The sequence below is a fragment of the Silene latifolia genome, chromosome 4 (genome assembly GCF_048544455.1).
Source record: "Silene latifolia isolate original U9 population chromosome 4, ASM4854445v1, whole genome shotgun sequence".
NCBI classification, from domain to species: Eukaryota; Viridiplantae; Streptophyta; class Magnoliopsida; order Caryophyllales; family Caryophyllaceae; genus Silene; species Silene latifolia.
This window is the reverse complement of record NC_133529.1, coordinates 99,461,744-99,478,331: the sequence shown is the minus strand read 5'-3', so window position 1 is coordinate 99,478,331 and position 16,588 is coordinate 99,461,744. Positions and strand designations below refer to the sequence as shown.

The 16,588-nt window shown below is 38.0% G+C and overlaps 1 protein-coding gene across 1 annotated transcript; it reads left to right on the top strand.

Annotated features, from left to right (window-relative positions):
- Positions 1 to 5,419: 5,419 nt before the first annotated feature.
- LOC141653631 (putative GABA transporter 2) lies at positions 5,420 to 10,883 on the top strand. Its single transcript, XM_074461463.1, has 9 exons — positions 5,420 to 5,572; positions 6,175 to 6,388; positions 6,604 to 6,845; positions 7,078 to 7,308; positions 8,852 to 8,949; positions 9,247 to 9,433; positions 9,546 to 9,676; positions 9,936 to 10,172; positions 10,358 to 10,883. Exons 3-9 carry the CDS (start codon positions 6,737 to 6,739, stop codon positions 10,745 to 10,747), a joined length of 1,383 nt encoding a protein of 460 aa, XP_074317564.1. The 5' UTR covers positions 5,420 to 5,572; positions 6,175 to 6,388; positions 6,604 to 6,736; the 3' UTR covers positions 10,748 to 10,883.
- Positions 10,884 to 16,588: the final 5,705 nt, after the last annotated feature.

Here is a 16,588-nt window from a genome sequence, read left to right as displayed (position 1 = left end):
TTTGGCTCGAATTTTCTCGCCTCCTCAGGTAGTTCGAATCCTTTGTAGAGATTCGCAGCTGTCGGCTCTTGAGTGACTGGAAATGGTTGCTTCTTCAGCCATGACTGGAATTTCTGGAGAAGTGACTGTCTCAGCTGAAGAAGTAGAGGCAGGAGATGTAGGTGGATCTTCTTCGAACAGAGCGTTCTCGTAGTTACTTGACAGAGTACTCAGTTCTTCCTCTGTCGGTGATACCCTTTGTGATCGTCTCAACTCGCGCAAGGATTTCTCGATCTCAGGATTTAATGGTACTAGTTCACCACCCTGTGACCTGCGCATAAGAAGGAACTACAAAAAGAATATAAGAAAAGTTTAAGGAATGGAAGTCCCTTAAACTAAAGAAAGACTAAATAAAAACAACTAAAAATTAGAACAATTGCCTCCCCGGCAACGGCGCCAAAATTTGATACCCGTCGTGAGGTGTCAAAAATAAATTTATAATCTCCTACTACAACTATAGCTAGCGGCAGTCGGGTCGAACCACAGAGAGGCAGACGTAATTTCTAGTTGTTTAAATTCGGTCTAAGGTAACAATAAGGAGGGGGTTCGATTGGATTTGGTCTATAGCTAATAACAATAAAAGAAATGTAAACTAACGAAATATATAAAATCAAGTATAAAAAGAGGTACTAGGACGGTCGGTTCGTTATAGTTTCGGGGCAAAGATACTAAACAGTCTAAATCAAACACATGAGGCGGAAATAAAGAGGTCCTCTCGGTCCACTCTTAACAAATAGCATCTTTCGATCTCGCTATAGGTCCCTAATATCACTAATACTAACTTTCGTCCTGAAAAGTGACTACGGTCTAAACTTTACCTATCTTTCGATCTCAAAGATAGTTTAGTCATTTTAATTGGTGATCTAACAACTGTCCCTATCTCTCGATCTAATGGGTCAGTCATATATTAAGCATTCATCTAGTCGTGTGCACTCGATTCGTCGAATAAAGAATTAAAACAATTAAAACGAAAATAAAACCTCACGTGGTCGGTGGTCGATCGACTGTGTATGGCAATGATCGACCGACACGCGATTCAGGCCGTGTTCATTATATTGCCGCCTACACTATAATTCCCCTACATCCTAGCACGAATAAATTAGCTACTCATACTGAAATTAAAGGCAAGAATAATATTAAGGATTAAAGCTACGGAATTCATGCTTAATACGATAAAATAAACAATTAACAAAAGATGGCAATTCGGCTTGGGAACTGATCTAGCAATTCGACAACTATGAACGAAAATAAAATAACAGAATAAAACCAGAGAGTACCGTGTGAATTGCGAAGGAAAAGAACAAAGCCGAATGACAAAGCGAATTGTATTCAATACCGAAAGTAATCTCGAACCCTAATTATTTCTAAAGAACTGTATGTAAAACTTTATGTAAAACTTGATAAAAACTGGATGCCTGTATCTGTCGAACTAGGTTACGTTATATAGAAAGTATACGTAACATAATTCCTAAACCTAATAACTCATGGGCTTGATAAATCTCGAACTTTTAATTCTCGCCTGGAATAGCGTCTTGGTCGATCGACTGAAGTGACCGGTCGATCGACCGAATAGCAGTGTACAGTAGCCTCTGGAACCCGATGGTTGGTCGATCGACTGAAGGTAGTGGTCGATCGACTACTTTAGCTGCTACTTGACTTCTATAATCTCGTGGATTTGTCTTTTGGGCCTTTAAATGCGCACCAAGCTCGTTCCTTAAGTGAATACTCCACGTCAAATGCAATGCAGGATACTCGGGGACGGATTTAGCTCGATTTCCGCTGGATTCTTCACATTTCTGCAGTAATGTACAAAAATACGAAAGTAGACGGAAATAGGGAGACATGTAGCATAAACTACATGAATGAGCTCTGAAATGCGTGGAAAATAAGATGTAAAACATCATATAAAAGACACGCATCAGTCATGTAAAACATCATATAAACATTATATGTTTTACATCATATAAACATAATGTAAAACATCATAACAACATGTAATTAACGATGAATTTTTCCACATGTCATCCAAGTGTATTACTATCATGTTCCAGTTTCAACATAAACAAATTATGCTACACAAATTAATCACCACGCAAGCGGAAACTTTCAGCCATTAAACATTGCATATACTCATTACTATTTGCTTTTCTCATACTATAAGTCAACACTTCTTTAACTATCGTTATTATGGCTACGGTAAGACTTATAAACTCGTATAGGATCACCATCATTAACAACCTGAAGCAAACACCAACATGACCGCTTTTCATACTACAGCATACACTTCTACACTTTTCACGCATTTCTATTAAATAAAACCTTTTACGTTTCTCATTATCATCACATATACTCACTAATTCTACCAAAACTTCACCATACATGGTCCGGATACAACTATCATGCCTATATCAACTTCAACAAAGACTCAACCACAGATAGTTCCCACGTAATCAACATACACGTTAAGTACATACTTATTGACTCCACATTCCATACCCAGTGACTGACTTAAGCACAATGGAGCCAGGATTTTGAAATGAGGGCGCCTACTCACCCAAAATCTAGCATCAGCTAGGGCTCCCATTACACATACATCAGGTTCATTTTATTAGACTCACTACGTTCATTATGTTCATTGGTTACAGGTTCCAAAATCGTCGCTCTGATACCACTTTGTAACACCCCTATATACCAAGGAGCCTTAACTAGGCCTTCCTTAGCATATAAGGGTGTTACCATCTCGGTTGCCCGAGGTAAGTAATCATCAAAAATCGATAAAAGAACAATAATAGTTAAATTTACAAGTGTTATAACCAACTAACAAAATAAAGATACAACTCGTCAGCTACACGCTATCACTATCAGAACTCGTGAAGACTCATCCCCGCCAGGACTTCAGCCATCAACCACATCAACACCTGCTAAGACTGACTGCTCACCATAAGGGATCACGGCAGACACATAAACAAAGAAGACAACCACACAAGGTCAATAACTGAGATAAGACTCAACATAAACCAATAACAATTGCCAACACAATACAAACGCAATCAGTCACACACAATCACACCCACTCCAATCAATCTCCGTCACCGACGGTCCACTGGACCAGCCCTGCCAGTGGGGGACCGCAGCCGTTCCCACCTAAGCCCCGCTCATCATACCGAGCGATAACCCTGTCCCATTAATGTGCACATCCCCTCCCGTGGCGGGTTCCACGGAGGGCGAAACTAGGGCGTGAAGTCACTCCCGCAAGTGACTCCACTCAGCCGAGGACGCACCTCGAGAACCAGAGACAATCAAACACAGACAGCTGCAATACAACAACAACCAACAAACTGCATACACCAACTGATTACCGCATACACTCTTGCCATACAAACACAACAACCATGACACAACAACCACGACACAACAACTACGACACAACAACCGACACGCTAGACCATCCACGGAAACTGAGTAGGCGAACCTACCTTTAAGCGACTGCAACGATTCCATGCCAACACACGCAATACCCAGCAATCAAGCAACACCTATATACACAACACAAACATCTATCACTACCAAGCTAACCCTAACTGCAAAGACAAGGATACGGATGATGATGACGACATACCTACATGAGGAGACCTGGCAAAGAACCGCTACCCGACTCAAGCTATGCACTTCTAAGGCACAAGGACCTTTAAAGGCTCCCATGGAAGGTATATGGTGAAGGGAAGGGAAAGAGGCGACCTAAAGATCTGAAGAAATGAGGCGGAAAATGATTTGCGGTTTTAACAAAACGCGATTATAAACCCTCGCGGAAAAGACGCTACTCGATCGAGTGGCCTACCTACTCGATCGAGTGGCCCCTACTCGATCGAGTATCCAAGCTACACGATCGAGTAGCCTCTACTCTATCGAGTACCACCCCTAACTCACAACACAGGATAACTTTGGTACGTACTTCTAAGGACCATTACTGCTCCCAAGGTCGGTAAACGCTGGTCAACGGGTCTCTAAAAAGGGCGGGTATTACAAGGCCTGTGGGAGAAGGGGGTCTTGGACTTCGCAATATTGGATGCTTTAACCAAGTCCTTCTTCGCAAGTCTGCTTGGAGAATCTTAAGTGTTCCGGGAAGCCTTATTAGTAAAGTTATTGGTCCCAAACTTGGTATTAAAGATGATATTTTGTTCCAAAATCGTTGGAAGGCTCCCCAAGCGTCGACATGGGCTCTAAAAAGCCTTGTCTGGGGATCCGGCCTTATCTACAACAATATTGCTTGGACTATTGGATCTTCTTCTCGTCTTAATGCTTGGAAGAGTAAATGGATAGAGGGTTATAGTCTTCATGATCTTTGTGGGGATTTTATTGATGCTCCTATTGATTCCATGCTCCTGGTTGGTGACTTTTATGATAAGCATAGGAGATGGAATCTCTCCTCTCTTGGTTTCGATCCGGGTGAGGAAGTTACTAAGAAAATCCTCGCAACTTATATCCCGTGTCAACCCTCGGATAACTCCTTTTATTGGAAATTTTCTAAACATGGTGTTTTCACTGTCAAGTCGGGATACTATGTTAGGGTTTGGGTCATAAACTGGGTTTCTTATTTCTTGATCGGCCCAGATCCTAACTCCCTCCTTTTTCCCCTTATCGCTACCCTCTGGAGAATTTGGTGTTGTAGGAATGGTATGGTTTTCAAGAACCGCCGCCCTTGGCCTATGAGTGCTCTCAATTGTATTCTTGACGACATTCAGTGTATGAATGAGGTTGTGCGCAGTAAGGTTGCTAGCCTACTTCAAGCGCCTTTGTTGGACTCCTCTCCTGATTTTGGATTAGCTAAGAGGATTAGAAACTCCTTCCCCTACTGGATTGTAGGTGGGCCTGGGTGTGGAAATGTCCGCACCGTCAAGTGTGATCTTCTTGGAAGGCTGATAGAAGTTCTGGCATGGGGTGGTGCTTGTTGGATGATAATGGGGCCTTAAGGAATACTGCTCACGCTCGCTCGTTTGCCTCTTCTGCCTTGCATGCCGAAGGACATGCAGCTATCATGGCGCTTAAATGGGCCTTGGACGAAGGGTACCTTCATGTTAGATTGGTTACAGATTGTCTTAACTTGGTTATGCAGGTTGCTGGAGCGGAGAAGACGATTGCATCTATTAGTTGCATTATCCATGATTTTAAGTCTATTGCGTTTCATTTTCATTGTTGCTCTCTTAGTTTCTGTCCTAGGGGAGTGAATAGGATAACTCATAATCTTGCTCAGGAAGCTCTTTTGTAAGTTATGCTATTTGTTGCTGTAAAAAAAAAAAAAAAAAAAATTGGTACACTGATACGGTGGTACTGACTATAGTGAAGTACATGGCTATATATTTCTTCTAATTTAAATTCTAGTAGGACCAGTCTACTAAAGTCTATAAAACACTACTCCCAAGTCCCTATTCTACAAATCTACAATCCACATCTAATTGGGGTAAATACTCCCCTAATATACCCGTTCAACTAGAACAATTCTCACTTCTTTTCTCGTCAAATCACCATTCATATAGTTCTAGTTAGACCTGTCAAAACTCGACCCGACCCGTAAACCAGACCCGACCCGACCTGTTTTCTTAGGGTTACAAACCCGGTTTTCTCGACCCGCTTGACCCGTTTGACCCGAACCCGAAATGACCCGTTATTTTAGGGTCGAGACCCGACCCGAACGGGTCGACCCGTTGGGTCAAGGGAAAATCTTGAATTTTATTAAAAATATTATTATTTATATATTATATTTGAAAATATAGTTAAAAAATTATTTTTTTATTACTTAAAATTAAAAATTCAACTAAAAAGTCAATTTTATATAACTTTTATAATATTTAATAATAAAATAGTTATTAAAAAAATATTATTTTAATAATTATAGCAATATAGTTATTGTATATGATGAATATGACTAAAATAATAATTTAAAATATATTCAATTTTTAAAAAAAATATTTTTTAAATTAAAAAAATCGTTTAAAAAAGGCGTTAAAAATTATTTCTTGACCCGTATTCTGACCCTAACCCGACCCGTGACCCGTATGACCTGACCCGTATTTGACCCGACCCGTATTCTGACCCGACCCGCCCGACCCGTTTGACAGGTCTAGTTCTAGTTCATAGCCTTCATACACATAAACACAAGTCTCTTTCAGATTAAAATAATCATCCATCAACAATAAATCCCGTCACCCACAAAGCAAATCCAGTTATGCAACCCAATTATATACACTCTTTTTTCTTTGTTTTTTCCCCAATACTGCACTAAAAAACTACAAACAAATTAACTAATTAAGAGACTACTTCTTCAATTCTACCTGCACTCGTGTAGCATATCGTTATCAACTTAAGTCTATTAAGTAGCAATTGGTCTCCCTTGTGATGGGTTACCATTTGTGACGGATATTTTGTAAGATAAAATGGTAACAAAATGGGTTAGTGGAGAAAGGGGACCACATGAATAGTGTTGCAGAGAGAGAAAAAGTGGGTACATTGTAAGGTAAAATGGTATCCGTCTTCAGCTTGTGACGGATATGTCATGTCTTCAATGAGAATTTGTGATTAAGTAGAGGGGAACTACTACTCCTTTACTATTAGCTCATCCTCAATTCGTCATCAACTTAAAAACGGGTAAATAACTACGGACTAATTTAGATTAGTATAGTATACAAGTATAGCTCAAATCATGCCTCCTGAAAGTCCTCTTTCTCCAAACATATACCATGACCGAAAATCTCCTAACCCCGTCCCTCAAAACGACGACGCCGGTGCTCAATTCGTCCTCCAATCCAAAGGTATACATTCCTTTCCTATTTTGCATTATTTACGCTCAATCACTATTAAGATATACAACCATCCATGCTTCAAACACGCTTGACCCTCAAGTCTCAAGTTCAATTCCTGGTCCCTCCAACATCTCAAAACTGAAATTCAACCCATAATAATATTAAGATGTAAAACCGTTGTGGACCTCAAGCATCAGCTTAACCGTTGTGGATCATGATCATAAGTTGATATAATGTGCAGGGGAGTGGTGGCATGCGGGATACCACCTGACAACGGCGATAGTGGGACCCACATTATTAACGTTGCCGTATGTTTTCCGGGGGCTAGGGTGGGGCCTAGGCTTCTTCTGCTTGACTGCAATGGGGTTGGTGACGTTCTATGCTTACTATCTGATGTCACTTGTTCTTGATCACTGTGAGAAGCAAGGTCGTCGCCATATTCGCTTCCGGGAACTTGCCGCTGATGTCTTAGGTACACTTCTTATTATTATATTGATTTAATTGTGTGTACTACCATCTTATCATTAAAGTATAATGTTAATGTGATTAATTCGCCACTTGCTACAATTTCTTATCTAAGACAATAAAACAGATCTAATACAAGTCATATACCCTGCTAATAATATGCATTAATTAATGTTGGAAATGTATTTTTAGATCCATTTCAAACTTAACGGTCTTAAGAGAGACTTAATAGTGTTCCATTTTGCACCTTTTAGAATGCGATTTCTAAATTTTACATTGTACCGAGTATATTGTACTTCATATCAATATTAGTAAAAGGACTTGCAATGGAAAAATTTAGAGGAGAACATGAATACATGATCCCTTGCTACTTGATAATTGACAGGCTGCCAAAGTCAAATGCTGTCCTTGTCCATTTAATCTAGGTAGCATTTTGTCCCTTGCACTGAAAATGACTCTTTTTGTTTTGTTTTTGATTTCTTAAATTAGTTTAATCCAATGATCTAATCATAACTCACATTAATGTCATGGTGTATGTATTATTGTATTCTAATCTCAAAATAAAATAGAATATTGATATTATTGGATAAACTTTGAAAGTAGTTTGCATTCGATATTGCTTTTATGTCTCATTTTATGCAATTGAATGATACTGTGTCATAAAAACTGTTTATGGAGGAGTATTTTACGGTCCCATTCCGTATTACATTTCTCGATATATGGAGTAAGTTTTATAAGTTGTCAGTATGCACATAATAACCTCAGACAAAACTAATCAATATGCCTGGTGGTGTAAATAAAATCAACGAACGGAGTTGTTAATTATGCTCAATCATCCCCTTCTATACAGGTCCGCTCAATTTGGCTTTATGGGGCCTAAACCAGGTCAAATCGACCTTTAAGAAAGACTTGCAAAACTATTTATGTGAATAAAGTATGATATTGGGTTGTTAGTACTAGTTTATCCAATTATAGATGCTATAGTACATATTTTGGTCAATTTAGTACAACCAATCTCAAATTCATACTCTCATTTTACTTAATGAATATCTTTTGCGTCTATGACAGGTTTGTAATCCGTATTATAGCGCATTAATAGCCTAAGAGAGGAGTACGCACAATATTCACTGGTCAGATTGGTCACTGACCATGAGTTAGTTACAGAAATTTCAGCTGTACTAGTGTATTACTGACTATATTGAGCGACAAATTATTGTTCTGGTGAATGATCTTGTCAGCATCTTGAATGGGTGAGTTCGATGAAATTAGTCGCTTGGCATAAGCGTATAGCATTTGTCGATATGATTAGATTAACTTTTCAATAGAGTTACTAGTTACGACACCTGAATTAGTAGAGCTGTAGAGGTACTATTGAATATAGATGGCTAATATAAGTAGAGGGAGCATCTATACCACTTGTAGTACTGTAGTAGTGTGTTACTCTGTTAGTGCTATGTGGCTTAACTTGAAGTTGTCAAGAAATCTTTCATGGTATTTTGTGAGATCTTACCATTGCCGTCATTTCATATTTCATGAAACAACATGAACAGGTTCTGGCTGGATGTTCTATTTTGTAATAACCATTCAAACTGCTATTAACACTGGAATTGGGATCGGGGCTATCCTGCTCGGTGGACAATGCATTCAGGTATGCTATATCAGTGGCTGCAAATTATTACCATGTAGCACAAAGTAACTTATTGTGACTATTGAAGCCATACATGACCAATTCATAAATCATGCACTGCAACAGACAGATTCCTTGAACATTTGATAATTTTAATGAACATTCAGCAAATTTCAGAATGCAGCAATCTTTTAATATATCAATTTTATTGCTGAATTTTTAATGAAGCATCGTGTACTCAATTTTACTTATCATCAGCAATATAATCTTGGTCGATAATTAAACTGTCTCTGAATTTCTTTAATTTGTGCCTGGCAGCTCATGTACTCGAGCCTTTCACCAAATGGTTCACTGGTATTGTACCAATTCATAGCGATGGTGACAGTGGTGATGATAATACTCGCTCAGATTCCAAGCTTCCACGCTCTAAGGCATATCAACTTGGGTTCACTGATTCTGTGTTTGGGCTACAGCTTCTTAGTGGTTGGTGCATGTATTAATGCAGGTTTGTGGTCATACGAATCAGCCCTTCTATGTTAATGTCTCCAATCATTTTAGTTTGTTCGAAATTTCTGCAAGGTTGAATATTAACAGTAGAAAATTTGTCCAATTCGCAGGTATATCTAAAAATGCACCAAAAAGACATTATTCTTTGGAATCTGCAGATGCTACAAGGGTGTTTAATGCATTCACTTCCATCTCAATAATAGCTGCTATATTTGGGAACGGCATACTGCCGGAAATTCAAGTAATTCGTCATTCTAACCTTATCTATAAAAGTCGATTACTTGTTGCTGGTATTTCATCAGGTTGTGAAAGTCCCATAGTTTTCTCGAGATGCAGTCTCATTCTATTCAATAAAAAATTCCCATCCATCAAGGCATCAACCCACTAAAAAATTAAAAAGAATTAAGTAATTCATTATTTGAGTCAGTCTCGTAACAATCATCCCATGCGAGAATTTGTGAAAGTTTTGTTGTTTCAACTGATTGTTTACCTTTTGATAGGCGACTTTGGCACCACCAGCAACAGGGAAGATGTTAAAAGCCCTTTCACTGTGCTACACTGTTATTTTTGTAACTTTCTACGCGGTTGCTGTCTCGGGGTATTACGTCTTTGGAAACAAGTCTGCATCTAACATATTCAAGAGCCTGCTTCCAGACAACGGTCCGGCTTTGGCTCCTGATTGGCTATTAGGACTTGCTGTCATCTTCGTTCTTCTCCAGCTCCTAGCCATTGGCTTGGTAAAACACTCTCACTACTATGCTTTGATTTCATTGTCGTTGTGCAGCTTATACCCTAGCGACTCAACGACTTTTGCCTAATGCCTACAACGGGATAACTGTATAAAAGGGTTAGAAAACACTCTTAATTGCAGTAGAAAGGTAAATTACCGTTTACATGACATTATGTATGAAAAATGTGGCAGGTATACTCTCAAGTAGCATTTGAAGTGATGGAGAAGAAATCAGCAGATACAAAGCAAGGCATGTTTTCAAAGAGAAACCTTATCCCACGATTAATCCTTCGGTCACTCTACATGATACTTTGTGGGTTCTTCGCAGCAATGCTTCCATTTTTCGGGGACATCAGCAGTGTCGTTGGAGCCATAGGTTTCATTCCTTTAGACTTCATACTCCCAATGCTTCTCTATAACATGACTTTTAAACCTTCTAAATCGTCGTCCATATATTGGATCAATGTCTCGATAATGGTCGTATTCACTGGCGTTGGTTTGCTTGGAGCATTCGCTTCTGTGCGAAAATTGGTTCTTGATGCCAACCAGTTCAAGCTCTTTAGCAACAACGTTGTTGATTGAGTAATTACTCAAAACGTATAACTAATTTGTCTTCCTAACATCGCGACACATTTATTGTAAACACGAAATGCCTATTGTAAATCAGTTTTGAAACGTAGTGTCATCTTACTCAGTCTCACAGAGAATATTCATTTAACAATCTCTATGCCCTGTAGTCCATCGAGTAATACTGATGATCAGTCGCACCTGTGTGTTTCAATTTATTAGGAACTGCACTTTGTAATAGGCAAACGCTACAACTTATTCACTCAACAATAGCAAAGAGAGGCAACTGAGATACTTAAATAGCATGAGAAATTACATTGTTTCAAAGATACAATGTTACACTAGCATATTGACAGGTTCACTAAGTGACTAAAAGCATTACAATTGAGACGGTCAAACAGGACGGAGCCGCTTCCAGAGCAGTAGTAGGTTCAGTGAGTGACATGAAAAACCCGGGATCGACAGATAAATTAGAAGCTAATTAGTTTTTATTATTCCAAGGGTAACAAATTGGATCTCTTTGTTACCAAAAAGAGAACACGGACCAGACACCATAATTTGCCACAGACAGAAATCTTTACAGTTAGGGTCACCACAGACAGAAATCTTTACAGTTAGGGTCACCATGGGCATCTCTCTTTTGATCATAAATATCAAACCAATGTAATTTCTGATCAAAAGTAAAACCGCAAAAATATAGTGTGTTACTGAAGATACCGGTTTTTACTTTAAATTCATAACTTTGGCCTGGTCGGAGTGTATGAGTACCCAAATCATCGTTCTTCGATTTGCAGTGAATTTCCAAAAGCTTGTCAATGCCTATTCCACTCACAACTTCTACATCTATTTTCTCAAACAAACCCGCGCTCAACTTTGCAAACAAGATAATTGTTAGGGGGAATTTTTGGTTTAATATTTGAGAATGGAGACAAAAAGGGTTACTGGACTGGTTCAAATCCTAAACACAACAAACCTGAACGGTATTCACCTTTCTCCGAACCGTCACACCGGGAAGCCATTGTTACCCATTACGTCGGTCCGACTACCCAGGTGGCACTATGGCAGGTGGAAGGCTGGAAGTGAGGAGTAAGCCGGCGTTAAGGTGGAAGGCCGGAGGTGAGGAGGTGGCCGGCGGTAAGGTGGTTGTATTTTGGATCTTGTTTTTGTTTTATTTGTAGAATGTTTATGTTTCTGTGGTATTCTATCATTCTATGCGCCTTTCCTCTTTGTTTTTTTTTTCAGATTTTCAGGTTTTTGTTTTTTTTTTTTTTCGTGCGTGAGGGCACGTGCCCTCACTTCCCCCGCAAATCCACCACTGACGTCGGAGGGGAATTCTCGCCTTATTTCGTCTTCTTCAAAGCTAAATTAAAAGCCAAATGACGAGATTTGATGTGAGAGATGATAAATGATTTTTTTTTTGGGTGATCAGATATACTCCGTAGATGTAAGATGATAATGGTGGAAATAATGGGAGATGGGTAAAATAATGGGGAAGAATGGATGATGGGTACTGATGTAACTATAATGTATGATCTGCAGAAGCAATATAATTGGAGTAAATTAGGAAAACCAATCTCAGCCCTTGCTTTTTTTACTTTATACACGTGTCTTTTAAATTACAATTGGTCTCCCTTGTGACGGGTTACCATTTGTGACGGATATTTTGTGAGATAAAATGGTAACAAAATGGGTTAGTGGAGAAAGGGGACCACATGAATAGTGTTGCAGAGAGAGAAAAAGTGGGTACATTGTGAGGTAAAATGGTATCCGTCTTCAGCTTGTGACGGATATGTCATGTCTTCAATGAGAATTTGTGTTTAAATTAACGGTGTTACTCTTTCACATACGGTTTTTACTATTTCAGATACATTTTTTTTCATAATGTTTCCAAACACTACCCTCCCCTCAACTAAAAAAAACATTGATTTTATCGTTCTCCTAAAACCTAATTATATTTCACTGAAATTCTTCAACTATGAATCTTATCAAACAAGTAATTACTTCTATTTATCAAAAAATTACATTAATTTGCTTTGTATTTCCCAAAATTGCACTACGCAAGTTGCTTTGTATCTCCCAAAATTGCACTATGCAATTTGTGTTCTTTGTATTATGCAAAATTTGTCGTGCTGCATTTCTTCGACCATATGAAAATGATACCAATCAATGTCCATAATCCTTGTCAATTTGATATTTCAATCAAATTGTTATTCAAGACTTGATTGTCTTGTCGATTTTTTTTTCAATAAATGAATTTTAAAATAGGAGAATTAAGGAAGATGGTAATGTGCGAGCATTATTGCATTAGTATCGACGGGGGCTGCGTCACGACTGTGATCGCCGATTGGGGAAAGCGGTTAGTGTCTTCGGTAAGTGGGTCGCTGATGATAGGGGTTAGTGGTGGTCAAGGTGGTGGCACTGGTAGGGAATATCAAGTATGCGAGACGAGGGTGGAAAGAAAATTGAAAAATGAAAGGGGTAAAAATGTAATTTATGTATGTAAAAGAGTAAAATGCGTATTTGAAACCGCAATACCCTAAATTAAAACTTAAAAGAGTACTGGACCTCAATTCCTTTTAAGAACTTCCTTTATAGAACTGGAGAGGAGCTGGACTCTTATCTTTTTGCTCGTAAATGTTACTGTATTTTACTATTTTGTGAAATGAATAACCTTAGTTGCCCTTTTCACTTGCATTTTGTGAGAGCGTCACTATCCGTTTACAGCTTTAAATGGATAGTGGACGGAAAGTGTCCGTCTACAATGAGACGGATTGTTGAAAATGCCTCATTTACTTTTTTTTAATAGATTAAGGGTGTGAGTGGGTGGTGGATTTCACCAATAAAATAGAGTGAATTTTGTTAACAAAAACATACCTAAAAAGGAAAGAAAAATGAAAGGGCGCCACCCTCTCACATGGGGTGACTCAGGTGAGTGAGGACCCCTTCAATTAAGAATGCATGTGAGAGGGTGACACCCAATTTGGACATTACCCGGTGGCGCTCTATCACTGTCCAAAAGGAAATGGGGCAATTCTAGTGAATAGGTCGAAAAAATATGGGGAATCGAAGCGAGTTTTAATTTGATAATTTGTCTCTAGTTAGAATGTTACTTCGTACCAAGTACTCCCTTCTATTCTCTAACATCTACCACATTTTCTAAAACGACATATTCACCACTTTCTTTATTTGTCTATCATTTGTGGTTATAGTAATTTGTGACCCCGCATTCTCTCTCTTACTTTCATTTATATCCACTTATCACCATATCACTAATTTTACCCCAAAACTAATGTGGAATAGGAGGGAGTAGTAATTTAATGCTTTTTGGGTTTTTAGGTGAAGGGCGTCACTGCGTCAGGCAGTATTGTTGTAACTTGTAAGACCAAACAAAATACACATTGAAAATGACCCTATTGAAATAGATTTATTTTCTCAAGTTGTAAATGATGATATAGTAAATTGATTTTAAAACCGAAGGACACGTCGTAGTTTATTGCCTCACGGCCTTCAGAGTAAAGTTGTCATTTTTTATTTTTGGATACTGAATATTTTTTTAAAGAATTATGACTTAACTTGTGTCCGTGATGGATTTTCCTTAGGCCTGGTACTTTGATCCAAGTGAAGATGTTTAACATACAATTAGAACTGAGACGAAATTTGAGTTATTTGAAATGTGAAGCGAGTTCTAAGATTGTTTAGGATTGACTTTGAAATAACGAGTGTTTGATTGTTTTATGTTCGGTTGTTACTACGTGAAGTCCCCATGGAGCTATGGAACTTTGTTAATAGGTAAGTGGCTATAATAGATGAGCAGAGAATAAAGGCAAAGGTCTTGACTCTTGAGCAATGTTAGTGTTCCTTGCCAATTTTGGTGGCTTTCTTGTTGGCGGTAACTCATGAGTTACATGCCAACTTTCTGGAAACCCTTTACAGCTTACATGACAAAAAGAAAGAAGCTGAGCAGTTTGAAATCTACTGGAATCTTGTTCCATAAGAATTCCCTCAAAGAGGATTTATTGAATATGTTGTACTGCCAACAAAACCGCAAAAACTGAATCAAGAGAATAGCTGGAGATGGAGTTCAAAGCTTAATACCCATACAACACGGGATAACTATTCTACTCTGGAACTACGTTTGCCATCAAAGTAAGATTCTCTACGGTGGTTTTATTATTATGTCATATCAATCATCAGTCAGTGCATTCAAGTAATTAGACCATATATCATAGGTTGTATTTCCCATGACATCAAACAAAAAAGAGTTTTAAATTACCAATTTGTTGGGAAATTAGCGCCAATCTCCCACGAGCAATGGAAGCAAACAATCGACAAGTAAACCGTAAAATTAAATAAATGTAAGCAATAATAAGATGAGACAATATTTTAGGGTCAAACCCAGGGCAAAACCTTCCAAACCGGAAGTAAAACCCACTAGCCAAATTGACTAAAATCCACTATAAAAATAGCACCAGTACAACGTAACCGTCTCGAATTAAATACCAATTCGAAACCCACAATAAAATAAGATAACAAGCTCTAGACCTCCAGTAATATTAGTCAATGTCACTAATATCACCCCTAGAGTAACCTCCTAAATTATTGTATTATAACACCCGGTTATACTACCTCTCACCCTCAAACCCGACTTGCTATTTTCTACTAAGCTAAGTCACCTTGTTTGATATTTGTTGTGAGATATCTTTTCCAAAGGATTTAACATCCTTTATATAGCCACGTAAAAGTGACGTTACAACTACCCATCATAAATCACCTTACGTTATACACATATGAATTAAAACACAATTCATATGTTTTGTCTCATTTTCACGTAAAGTTAACAAATGAATGTTTCATTCATTAACACCTCCTAAAGTTACATGTAGGGGTGTTCAGAATAAACCGAATCGCAATAACCGAACCAAAAAATCGAACATTTTTAAGGTTCGATTAACCGAACTGTTCGACAAAGCGATTCACTGAGCCGAACCGTTAACTTTATTATGGAAACGGTTCGGTTAAGGTTCGCAATTTTAGATAACCGGTTAACCGCGAATCGAACCGTTTCACAAAAAAGTAAGGAAAAAATTAAAATATTATATAAAAAACCGTTCTTTCGTTTAATTTTCTTAGTGTATTCAAATTTAAAATTTCTTAAATTGATTAATACTAAAGTTTAACTAATTAACTTAATTGTTGGGTATACTATATAATGAAAATTTAATTAAGCTATTAGAAAAAATTAACGAACACTGAAAAAAAAAGTAATATGGACAATTGTCGGTTAACCGCTAACCGAACCGCTAATAACCGTTTAAAGTGGTTAACCGAACCGTTTATGAAGAGTTTATGGATTCTAAGTACCTAAGAGGGGGAGGGGGTGAATTAGGTACTGTTTTAAAATTTTTAACTAAACTTAATTGATTTAAGTTAGTCAAATGAAATGATATCTCAAGTATCTAACAAACACCCCTTTTAAATGAAAGTTAAAAGGCGTATGGTTGAACTCACTAGAGCAACAGTGAGACAGACTGTTACTAGTTGGCTTTGCAAATGTGGTAAGCAACAGACCAAACCGACAAAGATCGTTGTCACAGTGCTTAAGAACAATAAATGAGTTCAACTGAAAATTTCAACTTAATCTTTATTGTTTTAAAGTAAGTTGATTGACAATATGAATGTTAAATGGATACATCAAATAAATTGAATGATTAAGAGTGTATCACGATTGCCAAAGTAAGTTGTTGAAATCGAAGCGTGCAGTTGTTCGATCATTACTTGTTTATCTTAGCAAGTGAAGTAAAAGCTACGGACTTAAGTAACGATGATTCAGGATCATTGCTAGCTAAAGCGTGAATG